The sequence below is a fragment of the Maylandia zebra genome, linkage group LG18 (genome assembly GCF_041146795.1).
Source record: "Maylandia zebra isolate NMK-2024a linkage group LG18, Mzebra_GT3a, whole genome shotgun sequence".
Classification (NCBI taxonomy): Eukaryota; Metazoa; Chordata; class Actinopteri; order Cichliformes; family Cichlidae; genus Maylandia; species Maylandia zebra.
The window spans coordinates 16108750-16136036 of record NC_135184.1 but is presented as its reverse complement, the minus strand read 5'-3'; the positions used below and the strand labels follow the sequence as shown (position 1 = coordinate 16136036).

The 27287-nt window shown below is 41.1% G+C and overlaps 1 protein-coding gene across 3 annotated transcripts in view; it reads left to right on the top strand.

Moving 5' to 3' along the window:
* agap3 (ArfGAP with GTPase domain, ankyrin repeat and PH domain 3) overlaps positions 1-27287 on the top strand; it is a 119045-nt gene that overhangs the window by 53123 nt on the left and 38635 nt on the right. For 2 of the 3 annotated variants that reach the window (XM_004542806.4, XM_004542805.5), the window contains exons 2-11: positions 1821-1879; positions 4300-4387; positions 7425-7510; positions 10908-11049; positions 11482-11616; positions 14927-15054; positions 15328-15483; positions 20429-20512; positions 24807-24911; positions 26684-26855. In XM_004542806.4, coding sequence (XP_004542863.1) covers positions 1821-1879; positions 4300-4387; positions 7425-7510; positions 10908-11049; positions 11482-11616; positions 14927-15054; positions 15328-15483; positions 20429-20512; positions 24807-24911; positions 26684-26855 — 1155 coding nt within the window. Of the gene's footprint in view, positions 1-1820; positions 1880-4299; positions 4388-7424; positions 7511-10907; positions 11050-11481; positions 11617-14926; positions 15055-15327; positions 15484-18181; positions 19828-20428; positions 20513-24806; positions 24912-26683; positions 26856-27287 lie in introns of those variants that run through there. The other variant, XM_076877155.1, reaches the window with a different exon arrangement.

Sequence of the window (27287 nt, the reverse complement as noted above, 5' to 3'; positions counted from 1 at the left end):
CAGGTATCCGTTGTAACCAGCAGATACCTGGTCCAAGGTATTTTGTGATGTTTACAAATGGAGATAAACTTTTTAAAAAGTTAATTCGTCTTCAGATGTTAGCTGATGAATTTAAGATTGCATTTCAGTAAACGGGGTTCCACTTTTGAGGGGACCTGCATGCAGCTAAGGCCTGCTTGGATTTGATTGGTCGATTGAATTTGAACTAGGAGCGGACTATAGACTGAAACCAGAAAGCTTCCAGCACTAGAAATCACCAGAAGGTTCGAATTCAGCTCATTCATATGCAGATATGTTTCTGGAGGATTATAAAAAAAATCCTACTTTATGCAAATTATTATCACAGAAATATGAGATGCACTGATTGTAATTTTCTTGGCTGATTTTTATTTCTTATTTATTTATTTATCTACTGATTTATTCATTTAGTTATTTATTTAATTTTATTTTTGCTTATTCCAGTTTTCTAAGCTCTATAAGGGACAGCTTATACAAAAAAATCAACTTTTTTTTTCTATGCGGGATATTTTTACACTAAAATAAATTATTACGTTTCTTAATTTCCCACAAACTGGACATGATAGACTCTCACTGAAAGAACTGAGAATAAAGCTACAGATAATTAGCTAAAATGGGTTTCTATACATTTGCCTTTACTTGACATATTTTACCCTACCAAACAAAAGCAGGTTTATCAGATTTATATATCAACACAAATGCAAGTTACATAAATAATATAATAATTATGTTTATAACTTCATCAGATAGCAGCACGTGGAACCTTTGCTCTTTTTTTTTTTTTTTTTACTTGGCTAAACAATTTTTTTTCTTTTGTTCCTGCTTTGAGCCCTTGCTCATACCGAGTCTGTAGATACTGAGCTCTGGATAGCTTTAGCTTTAGCCACTCTTCCTTTATTAGCCTCTTTAAAATGTCCATGTTCAGCTGGGTGAGGGTGATTTAAGTGTCTCATTAGGTTTAACATTTCATGGCGGTTCCTCCATGGTTTACTTTGGCCAACTTTGTGTCTTCCTCAGAGCTCAGTAATGGCTGTGAGCAACTATTAGCCTGTGCTGCTGTGCACATGTTGCACATGCATAATCAGACATATGTGAGGCTGTCCTATTGGTCACCAGTCAAGAACACAGCATGACTGTATCTTTTTCTTTTTACTTATTTAAAAATTCTACTTTTTTAAAGTTTTTTTTTTTTTTTTACCTGTCTTGTCCAACAGCATTTATTATCATAATTATGATCTGAATGCACTGTTTGCCATACAGATTTGGTTTGCCTAAACTCTATAAATAATGTTTTAATAATTCATATATTTGTATTATTATTCACATAGGATATGTGTAATTTAGCAATGCCAAAGCTGACAAGCAGGGAGGGGTTGAAGTGGTAAAGAGAAGAAGGGGGGAAATTAAAGAAAGATAAAAGAACAATGAGGGAAAATAGGAAAAAGGTAAAAATAAAAGGACAAACATTAGAACACGACAGGCCAAATGGCTATATATTCATAACTACACAACTTTTTCACTAAAGTTGGCTCTATCTATCTGCCATAAAACTTTGATTCAGTGGTTCTGGTTAACATGTGTGCAGGAAATCTTTTTTTTAAAAAGGGCAACAACCCCACAATTCCTTTAAAAATGTTTTACTGTAATTGACTGCTGTGTAAGTCGAAATGCTTGACGTGACTGGTGTAGCATTCAGCATAAAACTTATTGCAGACTCTTTAAATTCAGCCGCTAGCAAAAGCTGTCGGTGCCATATTATAGCTGGGGGTCAAATACGTCTTCATTTGTCTTTTTCTTTTTAGACTCTTTTGTCAACAGCCAGGAATGGACATTGAGTCGATCAGTGCCGGAGCTGAAAGTGGTGAGTAACTTTTTTTTGTTGTTTTTGACAATCCTGGTGTTAATTTGCCCTCAGAGGTTTCATCTTACTAACAGATTTAAATGTCAGTGGGAAAGCATGTTCTCTCCATGTAATACTAGTTTTGCATTTCACATGAGAGGGAACATTTGAGAAATTGGCTGGACTTTTTCCCTGGCACATAGTGGGTGATTTTTAATGAGATGCGTTGGCATGGCGATACAGGGTGGTTTTGCAGCAGGACACAGGATGAGTGACAGTTTTGGGCTAGGCCGGTGACACATCCTGGGTCCGCTCCCACCCGCCAGTGAAGCACACGCACAACCTCTGCCAAATGCACTACTAACATCCTCACATGATTTAATGCCATACCCACATAAAGACTAGCAGCCTTGAAAGGCTCCGGTCTGCCGTTCTCCCAGTGGATATGATATTTTCAGTGTTAGGTGAATTCATTGTTGTGGCACCTCGAAGAAGGGGAAACTTCAATGGGGGGATTCACAGCAAGCACAAAGACAAACTTCCTTTATTGGCTTCAAACACTTTTAAATGCGTCTGTTGCTTTTTATGTTTCTAAGGTGTTAATTGGCAGCTTCCATGCGGGGGTTTGTTAAATGGACCCGGTAAGACTAAATTAAGTGTCGCAAAAATAGTAATCATTCTTTTCAAAACTTTCACAGAGTTACCGTGCAGCGACAAGGTCGTGCTGAAAGGAAGTTGGTTACAACTCTCAGAAGCTTTTAAAAACGATAGGGGGGAAAAAAGCAGGTTTTGCTTTCTTCCTCTTTGATACCACAGTAACAGGGGTCAAAACAATTCCTGTAGATGAATTAAAACGATTAAAACCATGTGAGAAAACCTCTAATTTTTTTCTGCCGCAACAGTGAGCTGTACTCTGGTACTGTTGATTTCGTGCTGGTGACTTGACTGTGGTTAAATCCTGTTTTATTGTCATCTTTTGATCATCTCACATCAGAGCTAAACGTCTACAAAGAAGAGTGAAGGTTCTGTAGTAGCATAATGCTGATACAGCATTTCGAGATCATAAATCCTATATACCAGCGGGCCACAAAGCCCAGCAGTTAAACAGCAGGAGAATGCTGGTTCTGTGGCACATTCAAAGCCTTTTTTTTTGACTCACAGCTTTTACAGCACCACAACTTTTTGCTAACTTTGAATTTATTCATAGCTTATTCTTCTGGGTACCTCATGATATATATACTTCAGTTATAAAGAAGCTAGACTAGGAAAAGACCTTGAACACACCTTTTCTCTTGTGCCTCAAACTTCCCTATAATTAGAACCATACCTGCTTTAACACCCACTAATGATCTGTGGAAGGAGAGGGCGATGGTGGGTAGAGGAGGAGCTGGAGAGGGAGGAGATGAGGCATGTTGCAGTCTTTGTTCTTCCCAGACATGCTGGCATCGTCAGCCCACCCTCAGCCATGCATCACCCCGAAGGCACTGCAGTTTGGTCTGGTCTAGACGGCAGGGAGAGGTAGAACAGGACAGACTACAACCAAAGTCGGGTGTAAATCAGAGGCACTTGGACAATATTTCAAACTCACATGCCCTACGAAAGGGACCTTTACCCCCTTGAACACAAACCATATGGAGTTTCTTTTACTGCCTACTACGTTCTAAAGTTTTTCATTTGATTTTCTTCCACCTAGCCAACACTTGTTTTCACTTCAGGCCAGTGTGTAATAAAAATCTACTTAGCAGAGAAGCTAAAAAATGGAGTCACCTTTAGGTTTAGTGTGAAAGTTTCATTACTTTTTCAAATAATTACACCTTGACCAATTTTAAGAGTAAAAAATAATAATAATAGAAAAATCACACCCACAAAACTACATTTTTCATTTTTTGAATAAGAAACTTGCATACTGGTAAAAAAAAAAAAAAAGAGTTAGTCTTTTCAAAGATGCCTTAAATGCAGCACTTCTTCTTTTTTACTTATGTTCTTAAATGCACACACATTGAAATATATGCGCAATAAAAATCCCCAGAACGTCAGTCTTTGATTTTTCAGTTGAGTTCTGATGGTATGTCTCTGTAGAAAGAATAATCTCTAAAACTTTAGTGACTCATACAGCTAGGATTTAAGACTTAGCAGCATAACTAAAGATTAGGAATTAAATAAGATGTGGAGATGGTTTTATTTCTGATATTATTGACCTTGATGCAGTGTTTTCCTTTTTGCCACACACAATTTGCACACACTGGGCTGAAAACTTGCAAAGCCTTTATGATTGAGGTTGAAGCTTCAGTTTTTTGGAAAGAAAATATAAAAAAATAAAACTCAAAACAGCACGACTTATGCAATTTCAGTGCCTTTGTGGTAGGATTTTTTTTCTTTTTCTCTGTCAGGTCACTTGAACCTGTACATCATCTCATAGCTTTTTGCTCTTGGACTTGCAGGGGATTGTGGGAAACCTGTCCAGCGGGAAGTCTGCCTTGGTTCATCGATATTTGACAGGGACATATGTGCAAGAGGAATCGCCTGAAGGTAAGAGCCTGCTGAAGAAAGCGTGGGTCAGGAGGTGGATTACAAACATGATGCCCAGCACAAAGATCAGAGCATTGCAGATTAAATGCAGCATGTTTACCGTGGCTCTTTTGACCTCAGCGCCTCAGCTGCCGCAGCCTGTCATATGTATTACATTGTTGACGATGTGTGAAAAGCTGGTTTTGTCAGCTTTCTGTTAGGATGGGACGGTTGGGTGACCATATTTGGAAGAGTGTAATAGGATATTTAAATAATGAAGAACAGCACTGTTTTTTGTTTTTTTTGCCGCTTCTGTGCGTATTTTTATAATTAACTTCCATTAAACTGTTTTGTTTTGGATTTTGTTAAGCTTCCAAATGGCGAGATTGATAACTGGCTCAGTTCTATTTCTCCCTTCACTGAAAATGGAGGGAAAATGACAAAATGTAACATTTCTAGTAATTTGAAGCTCATTACTAAAACATGCAAGTAAAAGTGGCACTGTAAATGAAGGTTTTTGTCACACTCAGGTGCTTTTTACACATTTAAAGCACTTGATATGAAAGGAATCCTTTTATGTGTGTGTATATACACACACACACACACACACACACACACACACACACACACACACACACACACACATAAACCAAGAATGCCCCCCTCTGGCCTGAAGACTGCGTCCTCTACAAATTCCAGCAAGATGTTGGCAAACCCAGAGTTAACTGATGATCTTTGAGGGGTTTGCAGTGTTTCATTTTAGTGTAATTATAGTGAGGATGAGACATGAAGCGCATAATTAGTTTCTGGCATTTTGCTGCACCATGGGAGAAGGAAAAAAATCCTCATAGCTTAATTAGTCCTTGAGAAATCAATGGCTGAAATGCTGGGGGAGGAAAAAAACCCCAGATCGACCCTTGTTGCTTTAATCAGGGAAATGTATCGGCTCATATATGTCCGTGTCCCTTCACATCGTTGCTCTGATACGACGTACCTGTCTGGCGAACACCGGGCACCTCATTGTTTCTTGCGCTTCAACACTGGCTTCACTCCAGACTGACTATTAACATTGCAGAGAAGCTTCACCCAGCAGAGGGAAGGTTCATCCGTGGCTGTTTCTTCACTGTTTTGTTCCTGGGCTTTTGCTATGATATCTGAAAAAAGGTACTGGGGTGTGTTACTATGGCAACGCCGGATGGAGCTCCGTTGGATTGTGGCTCTGTGTCAAGGTCTAAGCCTCCGTGTAAGCAGAGTATGCTTACTGCGTGTTAACCATGCCTACCAACTCACCGTCTCTCTGTAGGCTGTGTGTGCAATGTTATCACTCGCCTGTTTTTTTTTCTCCTTTATGAGACGTTGAGCACAAATTCACATTATTCATAATTAGTCTTCATCACGCCAGGAAGAGAGAGTGAGGTAGTCTGCCTCATTTATTCACAGCATTGGCTTATTCAGGCTCTAAATAGAGACGACGACATTCTGGATGATTATGTAACTGAGATGTTTGCTTTGAATTTCCATCCATGTTTTCTCCAGAGCCGTATGCTTTCATTACAGATACTGGTTTCTGAGAGTCTCCTCCATAATCCGTTCTGGAGTACGAACATGTTGCCAGCTTCCATGCAAACCCTTTTCTCTGATAAATCTTTGGTTTGCTCTGATGCAATCAGCATTCACACATACAGATGCATAGTTTCTCAGTGCTTTGTCGGAATCTGCAAAGCGCTTTGACTTCAGTAGAAAAATATAAATAAATAAAAAGCTGACTGGTGGTTTATGAATCTCTCTCTCTCTCTGCATGTTATGCAACCAGCATCCAGCAGGCTTTGAGAGCCCGTGCAAAAGGCTGGGAGAATCCCCGATTTGCAGAGCGGGCTAAAATCGACTTAAAAGCGTGGAAGTGTGGCTCAAGTGCACGCTGACACAGGAATAGTGTCCGACTATTAAAAAGAAAAAATCTGGGGCCCCGCCCACTTACAGCTCCTCTGATGTGTGATCTTTAGTTCTGTGGGCTGGTTTAACAACACGATTTCCAACTTGTTCTTACTCAGTCGTTCCAGGAGTGCACACATCTGCTGCCTTCAACATAATTTTCCTTTTTTTTCGGGGGGGGGGGGGATACATTTCACGATCATTCGTAGACCTTTTTAAATGTGTGCCTTATTCAGTTTTTGAAACGGCTTTTGGCATATTTTTTTGTATTCATGAGACATCGTTTTCACTCCCAGGGACATCTCTAGCCTCACAACTTTCTCATTTCAATGTTTTTAATCTCCACAGGATCGAGAACCATTCAAATGATATGCAAAATCTAATTTACAGCGTGGTTCTCCCATTGGTGTAGTCTTTATCTGCAGCCAGCTTTGCTAACGGCAAGGAAAATCTATTTGGGCTACAAAAGAAATGAAGAAAAGGGGAGAGAAACTCAAGGCAGTATGGATGCTACGTTCTTAACTTTCCACCAATTTTTCTGGGATGTGACTTAAAGCAGAACAGTTTCGGAGTCACGACACATTTACTGGATTCTGATGTTTATCTCCCATTGCTTCCTTTCCATCCTTTTATCATCTTTTCTAAAATGAAGTCTATTTGTCTTAAGATATCATTTATTACAATTAGCCGGAGAGTGTTTGTGAAGCAAAAGTCGGGCCTTTTCGTGACTCATGGAAGTGCAGTGATAGTGGCGCTGAACTGGTTCCCTCAGCAGCTGTGCATTTGACACGCTAAATGGCAATTTCTCGCCCACATAATTGGCTCCAGAGAGACCTGGTTTCCTGTCAGCATGTGATCCAGGCAACACCGTGTTCAGCAGGTCTAAATTGAGAAGCTGCACTTAAATTCAGATGCATATCAACAAACTTTTAAGAGCCATACATTTCAATTGCTTTCTTCTTCTTCTTCTTTTTTAAATTATCAGTGGGTGTGAAATGTGTCTGCTGTCTTTCCTTTTTTTTTGACAACCCCCTGGTGGTTGGTTTACGTTCTAACAGACAATTTACACTTTGATTAATTGACTGGCTGTGGAGTAAACTCTTGGAATAAACATCTCTTCCTTTAGGTGGACGTTTCAAGAAAGAAATTGTGGTGGATGGACAGAGCTACTTACTTCTGATCAGAGATGAAGGGGGGCCTCCAGAATTGCAGGTAGGATCCTTAAAAAGGTCTCTTTAATCAAAAGCTGCTGGGTAGAAACTGTCAAGCTGACAGAGCCTGCTTAGAGACAGACCATTACTTCTCTACAGGACTGTTTGGAGCAGACAGAACTCTGTGGGTGTTCTAACAAAAGCAACAACGGATCGATGCAAAAGCCAAGTCGAGATGATTTTTGTGGTCAAAGAAACAACGCCTAATTATCTTATTAGTATGCGAAATCTGAAGAGTTATGGTTAATTTTTAGGAGAAAATGTGATGTTGTGACACGTGTTATGACAGTGCAGCCATCAAAATCTTATCTTCGATTATTTGTGAACAACGGAGGGCCCAATTTTGAGCTACTGCAGGACTTTGTGACATTGGCTGTCTCCAATTTATATACTTTATCCAGTCTAAGAAACTATGAAGCTGAAGCATCAATGTCTTGATCAATCATCCAGGTAAGGAAACCCCAAAAAGTTTATTCTGTTCATCTGGACGTAGCATTTTCGGTGGGAGAAACATTTCATCGCTCATCCGCGTGACTTCTTCAGTCTTAGCTGACTGCAGGTTTCCCCAGCTTTCCCCAAGAGTACATTTGCAAAAGGAAAATAGCACCACTGGCAAACAATCATCATGATCAAAATGCTTTCCTTTGTAAAGCACGATATTAGAAATGTAGTAGAGAAGTAAGAAGAACATTGTCATGCTACTTTATTATTTATACTTGAAGTAGAATAAGTAAATCCACTTAATTATGGGAGTGCCTGTGATCACTGGCACTGTTTGTGTCAGCAAAGCATGATATCTGACAAATCTCCTTGTTACACCCTGTTTCCACCTTCACTCCTACAAGGCTCTACTCAGACCGATTTCCATAGATGGGAGGATTCAGTTTCCCATAACCAATCATGAGAGACTAACATGCCCCCCCCCCCCCTCCCCACCCCATGAATGTAACCTAATTTCAAGTCCACCTTGATGCATGCTAATGGCACCACACTGTTATACAGCTGCATAAACCGTGAGTTTAGCCTGTTCCTTCGTTTAACTGCTGTGCCTCAGGGGTGCCAACAACAAACATGCACTGGCCGTTTAAATTTAATATCGCTGTTGTGGCACAAAGCTTGACTACAGCCCATGTCAGTGATTGGCTAATTGGCACTCATGGGACACCTGTTTTTGTAACTGAAAAACTGTTGTTTCATGACGTAATGTCCGGCCAATGAACACGTCCAAAGAGCTTGACTCATTCAAAGCTGGCGGAGCTTTACTTATAAACTTATCTGAACTGATGACTTCTTCATGAGGTCACAGAGGAATGTGACGACATCTACGGTACCTTTTTGTCGCCTAGCGGCCGTAAGCTCTCGAACACATGAAGGAAGGGTTGGGAAAACAAGGGGCAGGGGTCGTCACACTCCTTACTGTACAAAGTCGGGCTTCCAGCAACACAAGCTTGAAACATAGTGTTTGATGACATGGACAAAGAACAAATATAGATTCCTTAAATTTTAGTGAGATAAGAAAAAAAGTAAAGTTAACCCTTATTTATGTTTTTTTTCCATTTGACAGCAGTAAAAATACCATAAAGGTCATTTTTTTAGCTTGAAATTTGATGACTTTCTTAAAGTGCCCTGATATGCCACATTTGCACACAGAGATGGCCAACTTCTGGCTAACCCATCTAACTAATTTTTAAATAATAATAATACAACAGAATAATAAAAAGTCCAAACTTTATGTCCTCCTTAACATTTGTACTTCATATGTACTTAACATCTTCCAAAAGTCATCTAATGGACGGGATTGAAGTGTTCACTGGGCTGATTCTGGCCCCCAGATTTCTGTTTGACACTCCTGTCTTAAACCAATAACAACATATAAAAGGGGTTAGGGTTAGAAAAAAATCACACTGATGTAAAGGTCTAAAAAACACGTGTCAGATGTGATACACTTGGCGTTACAAAGTTAATACATGCTTTGTGGTCACCCATAATTACAAACTCACAGATTTAACGTTGGTTCTACTGCCCACTTCTTAGACATTAGGATTCACTCTTCCCATTCTCACCAGCATGGTTTCCAGCTGCAGCAGGCAGCTGTTTTAAGCAGAATCTGTGATAAGCCCAGTGTATACTAAACAGCCCAGCACTAAACACCAGTTGAGCAGTGTTAGCAACAAACACACAGGGGCACATTTAGCAGGTAGAAGGCTTTATATGAAACAGGACCCATTTGCCTGGTGATCAGAAACAAATTAATTGACTTTTTATGTTCACAGGTTATACTTATTGGCCCCAAGTTGGCTAGTCACAACATCTTTTTATACACTGAGTAATATGTACTCAGTTACTTTGCACCCTTAAAGTAAATAAACTCTCACGTGAGTCTTTCTTCTAACTGCAATGTTATTAATATTTTCTGTTGCTAAGCTTACATAGATTTGATGAGGGATTTAAAAAGATTCAAATGTAATAATCGGATTCAATTAAAGGCCCAAGTATCAAAACCACCAGCCCCGGAGAATATAGACAAACTTGCTTGTGGCTTCATTCACAGGGTTCAGTGTTTCCGGTGTATTTACCCTGCAGTTGTTTTAGCGGCTAGTGATGCCTGGCTTGGCAAAGCTCCGATTTACGCTTGCATTACGCTCGGCGAGATTAGGGAATAGAAATGAGTGCAGCTCAGTTGTCAGCTGCCTGTATAATTACTGGCATAATTAAAGGCCTCCATTATGTTCCCACTCGCAGGAGGCTGAGCACAGTTGTGGTTTGGAAGCTCGATTTGCCATTCAGTCCCTGTGGGGGTCTGGGCAAACGTAAAAGCTGAATAAAGAAGAGGGCATTACAGGAGAATAGTTTGTCACTTGATTGTCACCGTTACTAGTACTGTGGAGTCAGCTTAGCCTATTTCCTGCTGTGGATGTTGAATCAGATTGATTCGCTCTGCTCCCTGTTGGATCATAAACTATCCAGAAATTCTGACATATATAGAGATGACACAGAAAATACACATTTTCCTGTATTATGGTAGCTGTGGGGATAAAGAAAGCAGATACGCATTCAGTAGTAATCATTATTCATTCAGTCTGTTCACCTTGGTCTGGTATCTTGCCTAAAAACATGTTTCAGTGTCCTAAGATTGTTGCTACACTGCCCCCTTGTGTAGATATACATGAAGTACAATAACAGTAAAAGTGCTGCAACCTATTAAAAGGTAAAATGTATTCATAAAAGCTAAAACAAATAATGGTTTCCATCCCTGTCTCCCATTATCCCTTTTAAAATAAAAAAAATAGTATATTTTTGTGGTCAGTGCATCAGCGATAATAATGCAAACGTTAATTTGTGCAAATGTTCTTGTGGTAGCTTTTTTCTTTAACACATTACCTCTGCTCTGCCCTCAGTTTGCTGCCTGGGTGGATGCAGTGGTTTTCGTTTTCAGCCTGGAGGATGAGATCAGTTTCCAGACGGTCTACAATTACTTCTTGCGCCTTTCCAGCTACAGGAACACAGCAGAGGTCCCCATGGTCCTCGTTGGAACACAAGGTGCTTGCCCTGCATCTGATATGTATATACAAATGTTCTTTATTGCCTCTTACATAATGAAACTATAGCTGTTATATGCTATTCTTTAATAAGTGAGGTATATTGAATTTATATCTTAATGTCAACAAAAGTCAGGAGAAGACCAAAACAGTTTTTGTGGTTTGAGTGCCGATTTGTTTTTGTGCAAAACGGACCTCTGTTGCTGTCCACACATCATTAAAACACACCAGCAAAGCACGCTGTTGCACATCAGTACCCATCAGTTTTGGAAATATGGAAATATGTAGGCGTCTTTCAGATTCCGAGTATATATTCGGGACTTCTCTGTGGGGGTTTTTGGTGAAAGCTGTTGACACTGGGTATTGCCAGCTTCATTCATGGAATTAAATGTTTGATCCACATCTTTTTTTTTTTATTGCTCTCTTCTGCTAGATGCAATCAGTGCTGCCAACCCCAGAGTGATTGATGACTCACGGGCCAGAAAGTTGTCAAATGACCTGAAGCGCTGCACGTACTACGAGACCTGCTCCACCTACGGCCTGAATGTGGAGAGAGTCTTCCAGGACGGTGAGAGGGGGTGTTTTAAAAGTGCAGATAGGTTAAACAGGAAGGTGTAAAGCGTAGCTTGAATGTAATGACGTTTTATTTTACAGCCCACTTTTAGTTCGATATACTTAGTAGGTTGTTTATCCTGCAACGCTTCAGTCAGTCGAAAGAGCAAACACTTGTCAGCATTTGCTAATTTTAGAATAAACTAGTTCTTCAAATGTAAGGATATATGCTTAGGAACAATGTTGCAAACTTTGGATAGGCATTTTACATTTTTGCTGTTTGTAATGACCTTCATCTAAATTGCCTTATTCCCAGGTTCCATTGCAGGCAAAACATTTAAATTAGCCTCATTTCAATTCCACTCTCAGACTTCCACTTAGGATTTCTTGACAGTTTCTTGAAGAAACATTTAAATTGCAGTTTTTCAAATACCGGATTTTGTGTGAATCCGACTAAGATATGCAATCTTGTCACCTCCTTCCAATTTTAGGAAACACGGTCCAATTTGGTATAACTTGTATTTGCAAAACTATGAGCCTAGTAATTAGTGTAACCCTTATATTACACCCTCTGGAACTGGCTCAAACTGGCAGGGAGGGCATTCACAGAAGAGTTTTTCTCAAAACCAATGTAACTTAATAAAGCTGAAACTCACAAGTCGGCATTATTAGTGTTAGTTATTAGTGTCCTGTTTGCTGTGGAGGTGCTGAAAGGTGCAAAAAAAATGAAGGGAACAGGAGGTTTGAGGGAATAAGCACATTTTTATAGCCTGGAAGGTCCAGCTGCCAGTCTGCCAATGTCAGCCAGTTTCCCCCTGATGCACAGCCTCCACTGTGTGATGCCGCTCCCTCACATGGGAAAATGTTGGATCAACTCAATAAACTTGGATCAACATTTTCCTTGCTTTCCCGTGTAACTTTGTAAAGACGAGAAGAATTTGTGTCGAAATTTCCATAATGACAGTTGTTTCTCTGTTTCTCTTTACCTCAGGCTACATGCAAAGTACTATAATATTTCACATTCAGTAACATATGATTGTCAGTACTGCAATTAGTCATTGTGGAAGTTAGATTCATGATCAAGGCTCGCATGTAAATGTGGACTTCATTCAGTTCGGCATAAATGGCGGAAAAGCACCATCTTGTATATTGTCTCTTTTTCAACTTTCTGGAAACTCTTGAGTTTTTCCCTGAATCCATAATTGAAGTCATGAAACTGTTATTTGGAAACTCGGCTGCTTCAACTCTGGCACATTTTCCCCTCGGGCGGCAGCTCCTTTGAAAGGCTGTCATCCCTTCAGAAAACATCTGAATATGTAACGCTGTGTTCACTTTGCATTTAACTGACTGTTGATGCGCAGGCACGTTGTCTTCCCCCCCCCTGCCTTAATTGCTTCCTGAAGCTCAATTTGAAATAATTAAAAGCTGTCTGGAGAAGTCGCCCAGTATCACTCGCACCCTCTTTCTGTATTTGCCATGCTGCAGCAGGCAGCCGGGCGTTATGGTCCCAGCTGTCAGCACGACTTCAGATCATCTCCCCTTCCCTCAATGCTAATTCACGTCACGCAGCCCCGAACATCACCTCCCTCCTTCGATGCCTCGCGCTCAACCCAGTCGCGTGTGCAGCAAATTAACGGTTTACGCCACCACCAGCATAGCCAATCAGGCTGTGACACAATAGTTCCATTTGGCTAACATCACACTATAGAGCTCCATGAATGACAGAAAAAAATTAAAGCAAGTCATTTTGTATGATTACTTTTCTTGGTAACCTTATTGTCCCAGGAGACATGCATAAGCAGTATGTTCCTTATTACCTGCCTGGAAAACAAATGGCCCGAGGAGGTCTAGATAATGTGCGTAGTTGGGAGTGCTAGTTTTCTTTCATTGCTTTTAGCGCTCTACAAAGACTTTTTTTGGCATTTGAATTGCATTAAGACTGAATGTTGTGATGCTGTAGTCCAAATCTACAGCAGTCACAAGGTGAGATGCCTGATGTAGTTTTTCTTCTATCTCTTGCTCTAATGCTGTCAAGAAAGAGTGGAGAATTTTACATACATGCGACCTTTAATAGCTTTTGAAAGAAAGCTATGCAAGTAAACGCATCAATCTGCTATTTACTATAACTAATAGAAAATTATGTCTGCTACTAGCATATCCCAAAGTGGAACTGTTTCTCTAACTTTTTATAATTCTGTAGCTGGTTTATACCTGAAACACATTCTTACAGTCATGTCTAAGACTGGTAGCTTGCCAGAGCCAATTCCTGTTAATCTTATTGTACTGTTTTGGACAGTCTATTTGGGCACTCCTGAATCTCTTTTAGACCCTGTGCACTCATATTGGGAGATTAGATCTAGTCTTTTCTGCACCTTTTACTTTCGCACTTTGTTGAGCAATGACTTTATTGTGTTATGCTGTAAAAGATACCCATTGTGCCAATATGAGGACATACTCTTTTTTTTTTTGTTTAATAACAAGAGGATCTATAATGAAGTAACAGCTTCCTGTTCAAAGAGGAAGTTGGTTTTTGTACTTATCAGGTCCAACTACTTAAATAACTGGGAGAAATTTAAAAAAGCATCTCAGACAAGAGCTCGAGTCTCAGGAGATTCATAGTGAGTGAACTGAGCTAAAACCCCAAAGTGTTCTTCAATTTTAATAAATATAATATTTTTGTGTTTGATTTGATGTCTGAATCGAAATAAAAACAGTCAGTTTTATTTGTCAGTTTTTGTCTGTAAAACACAAGGATGCCGCTGACGTGTGCTGATTGGTTGTAAATATTGTAACCAACCTATCAGCCGACGCATTCCCTCGATGGCACTCAGTTTTGTTCAGTGACCATAACAGACATCTGAACTAAAACCACTGAACTAAAACAAAAACTTTTGTGTCAGAAACAGCTGACACAAAAGCTCAAAAGGGAGCGCTATGGGTCCAGAAAGAGGCTTTTGGTTCTGTTATGTCCCTAAAACTTAAAGTGTTTTACTAAAACCTAAACTCCATAAATGTTAAACATAATAAAAATTCATTTTATTTCTGTTTTTACTCCCATGAACATTATATTTTTTGGCTTAAATGGCATATTTATTCTGGACTGTCGCAGAGACCACCTGTTAAACCTGAAGTTGAAGAACGGGAATTCTCTGTCTAGGAATTCGTTGAGGTTTCCCACTGTTGCTCAGCAACCGAGCTACTCTGCATCATCACACGTGATCCTGGGTTTCACATTCTCAAAGTGTAACCCACTAAATCCCTAAAAACTCTCCCAAGGTTGGCTGACCGGACTAGTTGACCGTATCTTGCTGTGTGTTTGCCTCCAGTTGCCCAGAAGGTTGTGGCCATGAGGAAAAAGCAGCAGCTCTCTATTGGTCCATGCAAATCACTCCCAAACTCTCCCAGCCACTCATCAGTCCCCGCTGCATCGATCCCCTCTGTTCACATTAACCAGGTAAGATCCAGATATTCACAGCCCACACTTAAATCCTCCACGTGAATATGTAAAAAATCTCCAGTTTATGTAATTCTTCTCATGGTGATTGGTTGTATTGTTAGTGAGTGGGTAATTTTGTCCACATCATATTTTTCCTAAATTGACCTGGTTCTGTCTCCCCTGTTGTTGTTTTTTCTTTTCCTTTTTTCTTTTTACTATCCTCTCTCCTCTTCTTTCCTCCCACTTTTCCTCTGATTCTGTCGGTTCGTGTTAATCCCTCTCGCTCCCCAGGCGGCCAATGGTGGGGGTGCATTCAGCGACTACTCCTCCTCCGTTCCCTCCACCCCCAGCATAAGTCAGCGGGAGATGCGCATTGAGACCATCGCTGCCTCCAACACGCCCACGCCCATCCGCAAGCAGTCAAAGCGCCGCTCCAACATTTTCACAGTAAGTATGCGACAGCTGATGCAAAGCAACACCCACTCACACTACTAGGAGGCATGTTGCCGAGCGCACTTTTTCCACCAGAGGGAGACAGGTAGCTCAAAATGCATAAAAAAAGCCACCTCTCCTGCCTTCAATGCAGGCAAAGACAGTGTCTTGTTCACACAGCACAATGGGCAAAGGAGAAAAAGACAAAATAAATCTCATTAAATCCCTGAAATGCACCAAAAAATAAAAAAAATAAAGAAATAAAATGAAACCTTAAAGCAAATATCAAAGATAAACACTGTGGAAGAAAAACATTAACTCTTTTCATGTCCTTTTTCTTTTCTAATTGGATGTAGTGAGTGCACATGAATTAAGTTCCTCATCTCACCCATAACAAACTGGGCCCTCTGCGCTGTCTAAATCTTTGACCTCCCTCCCCCTACCCCTCTTATTTTTGCTAGATCCTTTCTTTGCAGTGACTTCCCTTTTGGGGGAGAGACGGCAGCGACAAAACCGCCAATGCCACTTCTCCTGCCCCGATCAAGCTAAACTTTAAAATCCCAGCCAACCTGTGGCCCGTTTACACGCTGCTAATAATGCATGCTGGCACCCTTAGCACCCCTGCTTCAGACAGAAAGTGCTCTAACTGGCCACTAATCAACTTGCTGAGTCCCCATTTTACATTTGATTTCGATCGCTAAGATTAACTACCACACCAGTATCCCGACACCCCTGTCTGCCTGCTCTTTACCCCATGTCCTGTCACATTTGCCCTTTGCCCTAACCGATAGCGTATATGTGCACTAACCACTCTAATTTCCTTAGCTGTCCTAAGCTTGTCTTTTACTTGTAGCCTCTGCCATGTTTTTCTACCCAGCCTGTTCCCCTTCTCCCCCTTTTCTCTTCCCAGCCTTCTTCTTTGCTGCTAAGCCTTTCCTAAACTCGCTTAGCCGGACCTGGGCCTCCTTAAGCTCAGGGAGGTCTGCAAAAAAAGTACAAATCAGCAAGCTTTAAAATCAGTACAAACTATTCTCTAAAGTTCCCTGGTTGGGGAAAAACAAATTCCCCTGCGAAACCAGTGTCTCATTCACATGCCATCTTTGTATCCAAGTTTTAAATTTTTTCTCTGCAGAACTTTTTGAGCTTTATGAGACAGATCAGGCTATGTGAGATTACCCCTTTCCCTCTCCCTCCCAGTCATATCCCCTTTCTTTCACCAATCTACCTCCCTCTCACCTCTTGCTGTCACCTGTTTCCCATCTCATTCCTATTTCCTCTCTCCTCTCTTTCTAACCAACTCCTTCTCTAACCCTCCCCGATCTATCCCTTCCCCTCCTCTATTTGTCCTACCGCCTTCATCTTGTTGCCCCAGCTGCTGGGGAGCCGCAGGTTTTGTGGCCACCGAGCAGTACAGGCTGTGTGCTAGCTCCCCTTGTTGTCTCCCTTCCCCCCCGCTAGGTAGTGACTAACCATGTCCACCAGAGAAATGAGCCTCTCCCAGTCCGCATCATGGAGATGCCGAAGCACGCCACCTACCCAGTGTGGGTGCCAGAGTGGCAAGCCGAGCGGGAGTTTCAGCTCATGACCTTCTGAGGAGCAGCGAGCCGAGGGAGGGAGGAGGGAGGGGGAGGGAGGAGGAGGAGGAGGAAGGGACGGAAAGTTGACTGGGCGATGTCGACATTTCTTCAGTGACACTCGAAGAGAGCAATGGGCTCAGGAGAGGAAGACTTGCTTTGCAAAAACCTCCTTGCCATTTTACGAAAAACAGCAGAAAGAGAAAATATTTCATCAACACAACAATGCCGAGGATGTTCCTTTCCTAGCTTTGCACGTCTTAAAAAAGAAATTGGTATCTGTGTTACAAGTTCACAAAAAGTTCTGCTGGTAGATCGCAGGTTGCCAGGCACAATCTCGAAAGTAGGTGAGTAGATTGTAAAGCAGATCTCAGAAGGCCTCAAGAGAAGGTCTCCAGAAAAATGCCTTAATGTCATCGATAGACGAGCTCTGGCAGATCAACAATAGACTCTCTTTAGTCACTACATACGAGGTCCGGTCCTGTTATAAATCTGAGATAATAGTAACACATGTAACAATCATGGCACTGGCATTGGGACTCTTAAAAATGAAGAAAAATCCTTTGCATTGTGCAGTTTACTTAGATAATACTGCTCCAAATATACCAGATATGGTTTACGTAAAAAGAAAAAGCCCCTTGAAATAGATCAGTGCTTTGCATTAATACATTTAGATTTTTTTTAAAGTAAGTAAATAAAACTCAAAGCTTTACATCAGAAGATCTTATCACTCCGTCTTTTCACCACCCTCACAAATCACCAAACCACAATCATTTCAAGCCAGTTTCCACCATAACTGTCATTGGCCACTAGGTGTCAGCACAGTACACGTTATTCTTTCCTAGTGCTTCCATAGTCAATAACTAAACAATGTGTTTTGTAGTCTGTCTGTGGTTTCCTGAGGTCTTCAGGTTGTCTGTCCCCTTTTTGTGTTGAAAAGCACACTATTGAGGAATATAAATGAATATTACAGCATTTTTATACTTAATTCCATCATTCATTCGACCCATTTATTAATGTCCGCCATTCAGTGTTTCTCCATTCTGTATTTCAGTCCCTGAACTTGTTTCTCGTGTGAAACAAAACTCCAACAACAACACAAACAATATTCATTTGACACTGTTTTTTAATATTTGCAGATTTGTGCTTCTGTTTCCAACCTTTCTTCAACAAAAAGGGCTTTCCAACTCCTTCCGAATTAGAAGAGCATGATGGTTAAAAAAAGAAAGAAAAAAAAAAAAAGAGTCCCCCTGCTTTGCCAGTCCTGATAGAGAGGAAATTATTGGTTGAGGACTTTCAGCTTGTTGCTGCTTTACCCTCAGTGCCCTATTGCATTTCGGGTAATGCGTAGAACGTGTGGAAAACGTAGGACTTTGCGTCAAATGCAACCTAAAGTCGAGTCCACTCAAGTGTTTGAGCGCACTCAGAGTAGACCGTCTAATATCACAGCATGAGACAAACTGTAGGGACTCTTGTGGAAATGCCCCATCCACCCCCTTTTTTGCCCTGCCCCACCCTCTACTCACTACCCCGTGCTCTCATTCAGACACGCCACACAAAAAAACAAAAAACATGCTGTACAGTCGAGTCACTTTTGGAACTGTTACCCAGCCACCTAAAGGACACAACCTTTTCCTTACATGACATCACGCTGCCTTTTGCCATAAATGAGGACTCAAGGACTAGAGGTGCCAAGTTGTTGTTCTTTTTTTGTTTGTTTGTTGTTGTTGTTTTTTTCCTTTTAGATTTTCCTCGATTCATTTGGTCTGTTTTTATTTGACTCGCTCTCCTTTTCCAGGACGTTTTGAAGTACTGAATGGATGTTGAAAATGTGATCTAAAGGTATTAGCGCAGAGGTATTTTAGATTAAAGCAGTTTGGGGTAAATTTTATGAAGGCCTTCATAAAAACTAGTGTAGATCGTCAGGGTGTTGAGGTAATACAGAGGCATAATATACGAAAAACAAATGAAACTGGGTTGCACCGACTTGTATGAATGTAGTTAAACTTAACAGTTATTTTCCTTTTATTTATTTTTAATTTATTGGGTTGGGGTTTTTTTTTTTTTTTTTTTTTTTTTTTTTGCAGATTCAATTTTAATTTATTTTTTAATTTATTTTCATTTTCCTCGGTTTAGGTTTGGTACAGAGATTATGAACTCTTGCATAATCGCTTTTCTATCATGAATGGATTGACAAAAATATAGACTGCTGTATATCTTGTATTGTATTTTATTTACAATGGTACTCTATAAAAAGTACATACATATAAGGAATATATGAAATAACTGTCCATCCTATATTTTGTGGGAACTGCAATGTTTGGCTCAATCTGTTGAATATTTTGAAGTGACTTTGTGACTTGCTTTGTATGGTGTCTGTATAGAAGCTAAACAAGTCATCATAAAAAAAAATAAAATGTTGGAAAAAAATATAAACGCCAGAGTTGGTTTACTTGAACTCAGACTACCTCTTTTCCATTGGTGACTGGACATCTCTCATGTTCTGAGTGAGACCATACACACTCATGTCTGTCCCTACCTGTACCTCATCTCTTTATTTGTGTTGGGGTGGGAAGGTTATGATTAAACTGTTTCATGTCAAGTTTCAGTCGCTGTACCACTGGGTTCCCCCCCCCCTCTCCACAGGCATTCCCGGGAGTTTTAATGCTGATGTATTTTAACTTCTCTTACACTTAAATTGTCTGACTTTGGCAGATTGATTTTGTGTCCTTCTAGGTTTTGCAGGCTGGAGGAAGAAATACTACCAAAGCCTTTTTTTTTTTTTTTTTAAAAAGAGAGAAAGAAAAATAACCACTCTCCTTTCTTTCCTTTCTAACCTGTTATGACGTTTAACATATTGATCGTGCTATACAAGCACTTATTATTTGACTATGTGAAAGGCACAGCTGATGCTGCAGTGGGTACAGCAGCAGGTGGTCTGCAGGTCCACTAAGGGCCCGCTCTGGGTCTCAGACAGAGGGAAGGATCTACCAAAGGGTTTCAGGGCTGAGTCATGACTCAATGTGTGGTCGTCTCTGGTCTCCTCTGTGTTGAGATGTGTCCAGTGTGGTCTTGGTTTGGTCTCTATTTTTCTTTAAATTTCTTATTTTCTTTTTTTTTTGACTTGCACGTCGGTGTTAATGCTGTTTGTTCCGCTGGTCTGCTTGTCTGTTAATTTGAGGCTTCTTTTGAGACTATTTTTTATTTTGCAACGCTTAGTTTACAGCAAATGTTCCAAACACCCTCTGACCCCCAGTCTCTTGCCCTCACGCACACACGCCCCAACACGCACGACCCCACCCAAATTCTCCTCATACCCCCACGGCTCCCATCTCGTGCTCTGTGCGTCGCTTCGGTGTCTGACTGACTTTCTTGTTTCCTTGCAGTCACGGAAAGCCAATGAACAAGCAAAGAGCGTTGACAGTAAAACAGACAGCATAGGCAGTGGAAGGGCCATACCTATCAAACAGGTAAGCAGTCTTACTAACCCTTTTTAACTACATTTCCCACAGTTCCTGTGGTAAGTATGGCTTCTTTGGTCTGAGTAGAGGTTTAAAGTAATTTTATATTCAGTGATTTTGGAGAAAAGCCGTATGCTACAAAATCCACTAGATGGCAGCACAACCCAATGTAATAAATGCTTTACAAGCAGGCACCACTACCACTATGATATGGAAAACACACACACACACACACACACACACCTATCAAAGTGTACACTTCCAAAAACCTAAGGCGGAAATTTTAAACCCTGGAGAACTGATGAGTTTGGTTACCTTTGACCATTGTTGGGTCATTTTGTTCTCAGAAAATGACACGATCTGTCAGGAAAAAAAGAAATCAACATTAATATTTGATGTGTGATTTTTCTGAGCAGCAACTATAAATTTATAGATTATATTTAAAAAAAACATCCAACTTTGTGTACTGCAATTTTCCAGTCACAGTTTAAGGCTTGTTAGTGGATAATAAAGATTTTTGTGTTTTTCCTCAGCTGTTCCTTAAAGGATATATCTTGTTTTGACTGTGGCTACTAAACAAATATTTACGGGATCTCAGAACATTATTTAGGGTCAGTCTCATCTTGTAGTTGAACCACTGACTCCTCCTGATTGTGCTGAACTAATATTTAGTTCATTCATTCATATCTATATATTGTCCCAATAGGCATTTTATTTGATTTTTTTGAGCCATGGTAAAAATGCTACAGCTTTAATGGTAATGATTATTACACAAACACTGCTGGAATATTAGTCTAATATTGGTTTGTTTTAAAAAATCTTGTCATTATTTATTGATTTTTTTTTGTACCTGTGTTTCTTTATTGTTTCCCTATATTATATTTGTTTTAGTCACACGCTGCAGTGAATGGAACAGATGCACAGCAGCAAACCACCGAATAAAGCGTTTTCTAAATCCTTTCTAAAGGTCCGACTGTAAGGAGGAGTAAATGGTACATTCATTAGTAATCACTCCTGATTATATGAGGGCTTTTGAAAATAGGTCAGCATTCCTGTATTATCATCTTTACCTGCAGCTGATAGAGGACACTGTCCTTTCTTTCGAAAATGTTTTGCCAGACCTCCTCGTTCCCTGTGGGAGAAAATTGCCAAGGCTTTGGGTCTAGCTGAAATAATGGCAGGGTGATGCTTTCTTAATCAAAAACGTTCCTTTGTGTTTAAAGTAGAAATAGTTGGCTATGAGGTGATCACTCCGTGGGCAACGATAGTTGTTTGTGTAATGGATAAGGCTTTTTATTTATTTTTTTATTCAGCAATACGAGTTCAAATTATGAGTCTGAGAACAGCAGCTTGAGAACAGCTAAAAACTCCTTTAAAAATGTTTAATACTTCATGATGGCTGTTCTACAAAGATGTAATTTAGGTCTCAGCGAAGTGGCTGCGTTTTTGTAGATCTGTGTAATTCCCTGCAGACGCTCATTAGTCCACAGGTGATCAGGAGTTTGATTTTCACAGATTAAACGAAATCCCCCTCAGAGCAATCTTTAGTGTAAACTCTTTCAGTCTTAGCCCGTGCATTAGTGGGACCTCCTTTCTAAAGTGCGCAGCCAATTTCCCTGAGTATCGCAGCCACTTTTGGCAAGATCAGAACCGATGCTTTATCTAAAGAAAAAAAAACACTCCTTCTTTTGGATGGGTAGGGATGCAGTTCACATACAGATGTGGAGGGACAGATGGAGTGTTTTTGTGTGTGTGTGTGTGTGTGTGTGTGTGTGTGGTGGTGGTGGGGGAGGCATGTGGAGGGGGACTGACTAGCTGATCTCCAGGCCAGTGAAATGCACAATCAAGGAGATCAAAGCATCAATGCGAGCTTAATTACCACTACTCCCCGCGCCCCCACCCCTCACCCTCACACCATCAGGCCAAATTACACATTGCATGCCCCCCCCCCCCCCCACACACACACACACACACACACACACGCACTTTCTATCTATAAAAATAGTGAGTGAGGATAACAATGCACTCACTGCTGAGGAGCCGTCAGCAGCTCTTCACCCCCCACACACCAGCACACACACTTTTTTCCCTTCTCCTGGTGTGTCACAAAGGGCCGGCCTATCAGTCAGCCACAGTGGCAGTTTGCAGCTTTCCTCCTGGTAATCTGACAAAAGGAGAGAAAGACACTATCTCCTCTGTGTAGATATCACAATTGTGTGGACACAGAGAGCGCGTCTGACAACTGGCCCGTTTCCTTGTTTCGCACAAGCTTGACACACTCATCCTTTTGTGTGCGCGCGCGCACCCTCATGTGTGCGTCAGTGTCGAGGGGAAGCGCTGGACTCCGCACCTCTCCTCGTGATGTCACACTATCCCATTTTCTAATCTGAGACAGAGCCCCGATGATTAATTCAATTAAATCGTATGTCAGGCTTCCAGTTATTGAAAGTGACCTGATCTATGATGATATTTATCACAGTCGTAATGGGCAACTGTTCACATAAAATAACAGAAGAATTAGTGTGCATGCGTAGATTTTCGCATAATTGCCTTAGCATCTTTATCGATCTGCTTCACGGCTCTGATGAATAATTTGAAGCTCCACACTGATTGCGTGTATAGATTTGTGTATGGTTCAGTAAGGCCACAAGATGAGGAACATATTTGCTTGTAAAACATGCATTATAAAGTTGCTAGAGGCCCTCTGACTGCATCATTTACTTTGTATGATTAAAGACACGTTTAAAAAGTGTTTACAGTTCTTTTATTGACCATATTGAGAGAGAGCCCGGGCAGTCAGCAACTAATCGATCAAAAGGACACAAGTTTCTTCCTGGACAAAAAATCCTCTTCAAGTATGAATAGTTACAAAAGGGTTAACAGTGGCTTTTGAATATTAAAAAATATATATAGTTTAAATTCTAATTTAATGGCCTGTGTTTTCCCTGTCCTCATTTTCCATCAAAACTTTAAATGGTTTCAAAATATTGTTCTCATTTTTTATTCATCTTGTCTGAAAACTTATGGGTTCTTAAATGTATTCCAGTACAAGTAATTCAGCAATACTTCATCTTAATAAACAACAGGCTGTACCCAGTGGTACGGGATCTGACAGAGCCGGCCTGCTCCCTCATTTTTCAAAGCTTACATTTGGATTTTCTTTTTTTCATTATAAAAATGTTATTTCTACTCTGTAAAGTAAAATTCAATTATTTCGGATGCAGATTTGTTGATAGGATATGAAGCCTGTACTTATGAGCACCAGCGTACAGCCCAGTTGTCAGGACAGTCAGGATTCATTTGTGGGGGGTGGAGGGTCGTGGCAGATGAATCAGGGTCTGGATTAAGATGATTGTCGGCAAACAGCCTGGTGCCCAGGTCACCGAGGGTCAGCTCTTCCTGATGTGTTAATCAGGATTAAAGCCTGCGGGATGGTCCTTACTAGCAAAACACTACCCCTTTGACCCCCCTTTTTTCAGCTCTCTCACACACACACACACACACACACACACACACACACACACACACACACACACACACACACACACACACACACACACACACACACACACACACACAGGGCCGGGCTGTAAAAGCACAAACATTGCCCCGACTTAATCCCCTAATTAAGCAGGCCCCTCCTCACTATTTAACCTCAGAGAGAGCCTCCTGGCCCTTGCACTCAGCAGCCTTTGGTCACCTCCAGCAGTGGAACTCTATTGTTTACTAGTGGATTTACTAAACAGATAAGGAAACCTTGTGAGGCCTTAAAAGGCCCCAGAAGATAAAGTTGAATAGAATAAGAGATGAGTGGGCTTTGAAGAGGGTAGATCACACTCTCTAATCCCAGGATTGAGGGGTCTTCCAGAGTTCAGCATGTTATGTGCATGAATGCAGGGAGGAGGTCTGGCAAATTGGATTGTCTCTGTTTCTGAATGGTCCCTATAGCAGAGGAACTTGTCCAACTTTGTAGGTTCAAAAGGGCGCAGAAGCAAAAGCAGCATTTCATTAAACCTGTCAGCCGCCGAGCTATAACAGAAAGAGATTAATTGCAATTGTTAGGTAATTGCCAAACTGTTTTTAATGTAATTACTTCCATACTGTTTCATAATTGTCATTTAATATGATGTTTGTTTGCTTTATGGTGTACCTCCAAGAAAATTCTCCATGAAAGCGCAATAACAAATCTGTAATAACAATAACAGCACTGTTTTATGGTATTTAACATCCATAATGGCTCATATCATCGACCGCGCTGCTCTGAGAGGAGCATATGCTCACCGTGATGGCTTGTCTCTTACAGGGAATCCTTCTGAAGCGAAGTGGCAAATCCCTCAACAAGGAGTGGAAAAAGAAATATGTCACACTGTGTGATAATGGCGTCCTCACTTACCACCCCAGTTTACATGTGAGTCCCCCCCACCTCCACACACAGACTTTTGCTCCTTCCTTTGCTATTTCTTTTCCACTCGGCTTTATGGGTTTGTTACACCACTGTTTGTACTCGTGGGTGCTGCTGGATTTTTTTTAATGCAGGACTTTTGTAACCGCTGAGCACGATTCTCTTGATGCGATTACATTTGCCACCATTGCTGTAGGAAACTGGATTGCAACCACATATGCACACGATGTCAACAGAGACTTATTGCTGTGTGTAACGTAACGGCCATATTAGCAAACCCTGGGACTTTGAGCTTAGTATTAAAAAACGGGGTGTCCTAGTGGTCATCTCTGCCCACCCTGTGGTGCCAATCCACGGTGTCTGCTAATGGAGACATGGCTGTGCTGCTGCGTGCCTGCCGCGCCCAGGCCTCACGCTGGCTTGTATTTATAATGGTTCTCACCGCATGGCAGCAGAGCCTGACCAGCCTCCCACATCCATCTTTGTCAGAGTCCCGCTGGGCTGCTAATACCTCTTAAACACTCGGCTGGCTGGCAGCAGACAGCTGAAGAGCCCGGTGCTCCACTCAGAAATGCCCGTCTCTGCCCTCGGATTCCCTCCATCACTCTCTGATTCTTCCAGCCTTGCGTTCGGCATGTCTAGATCATTCGGCCACATGAAATGAGCGATATTTTCAGCATCTTGTCTCTAATGAGACAACTCAAACTTTGAAAATGGGCCCAGTGGTTAGACATGAACCCTGTGTGTGGTCTTTTTTACTCTGACATTGTGTTAGTGGTTTAATTTACAAGCAGTTATTAGTAGAGCGGTGCCAGGCTAAAGTGATGTATGTAATTGACTGAACAGGCTATCTCTTGATCATTACAGCTATTACAGGTCATCGGGGCAATCTATGAATCTATGAATCTGTTGACTTACAGAGGGAGGTGAAATAAGGCTGACAGTTACATTAGCTCAAGCTCATTTTGAGCAGTGGAGCAGAGAAGGAGTAAGAAAAGGAGGGGAAAAAAGGGGGGAAGAGAGAGATTGAGGAAAGGCGCGAGGGAGGGAGGCAGCCTGAGAGTGAAAGAGGGGAACCTTTAATTTCGCAGTCAGCCAAGCCATCCACACAATCACCTTCTGTTAATTCTATCTGCTACATCAATTAAATTGTTTGTAGAAACTAATTGAATGTGGCTTAATCACACATCTTAATAGCTTTGCACGCTTCGATCTGGCTGTTAATTCCAGCAATAAAATGAAATGAGAGCGCTCACTGGGTAATTAGCGAGGAGGCTTGGGAAAGAAATGAGTGCTTTATGACACGGTAATAAAGCAGAGGAGCCGGTGGGGGGACGGCAAAGGCCGAGCTCGCCTCTATCTGGATCTTTTTCTGCTGAGCCCAATGATTTTCACCTTGGCTTCCCACATTTGGGCGGCAGTCGCTTTAAACCAAATCAAATGACCAAATTGAAAGAGAATGAGACAGTTTGCATTCATTAAGCCTACCATCTCGCTATTTGGAGAGACGGCGTGGGCACAGGTGATGTATAATGGCTTTACAATCATTTTCCCACTATCACGCAGCCGTAGTGGAAGGTCTAAGATGGGTTGTGACTAATGGGGATGGAAATTGAATAGTCTTTTAATTTGTTTTTCTTCTATAATTCCTGGATTCTTGTTGGTCCACAGACTGTAATCAAGTAGGTAAATTGTGGGATATATCTGGAAATACAAGCTTGTGTAGGGTGAAGGCTGCTTGATACAATTGTCATGCTCTTATTTATTACTTCCTGTAGGACTACATGCAGAACGTGCACGGAAAAGAGATAGACCTGCTGAGGACAACAGTTAAGGTGCCTGGGAAGCGACCGCCCAGAGCAGTGGCCACCGTCGCCCCCACTGCTAGTCCCAAAACCAACGGGCTGACCAAGGACCGCAGCACTTTGCAGCTGGGCATAGGAAACACAGGTCAGAATCCCTGCTTCATTATTTGTCCAATGGGCAGAATTTCTGCTCTTTTTTCACATAAACAGTTATGATACGATAGGATTAATAATTTTAGGGTGCTGTGTCACAACATGAATGACGGTATCACCCTCTTCCTCCCTGCTCTGCGTCCACTACACTTACATCACACTGCACTTTTGTACAAAGAGCACAAATGTGAGCAAAGTCTAATTATTTGAGGAGCTCATAGTTTGCTCAGCTTTGCAGATTTCAGATTTAATATTTTATGTTTAAAAACTTTATACAGCTTAGTAATGTTAATGTTAATGTATCAAGAGAGGCACACTTTGCAGTTTTGGTATAGTTAGCTGGCACACCTGATGCATTCTGCTCATCTAGATCTAAACCTGCACCGTTCTCTCAGCTTTGGGCTCAAATAAACTAGAGCAAAGT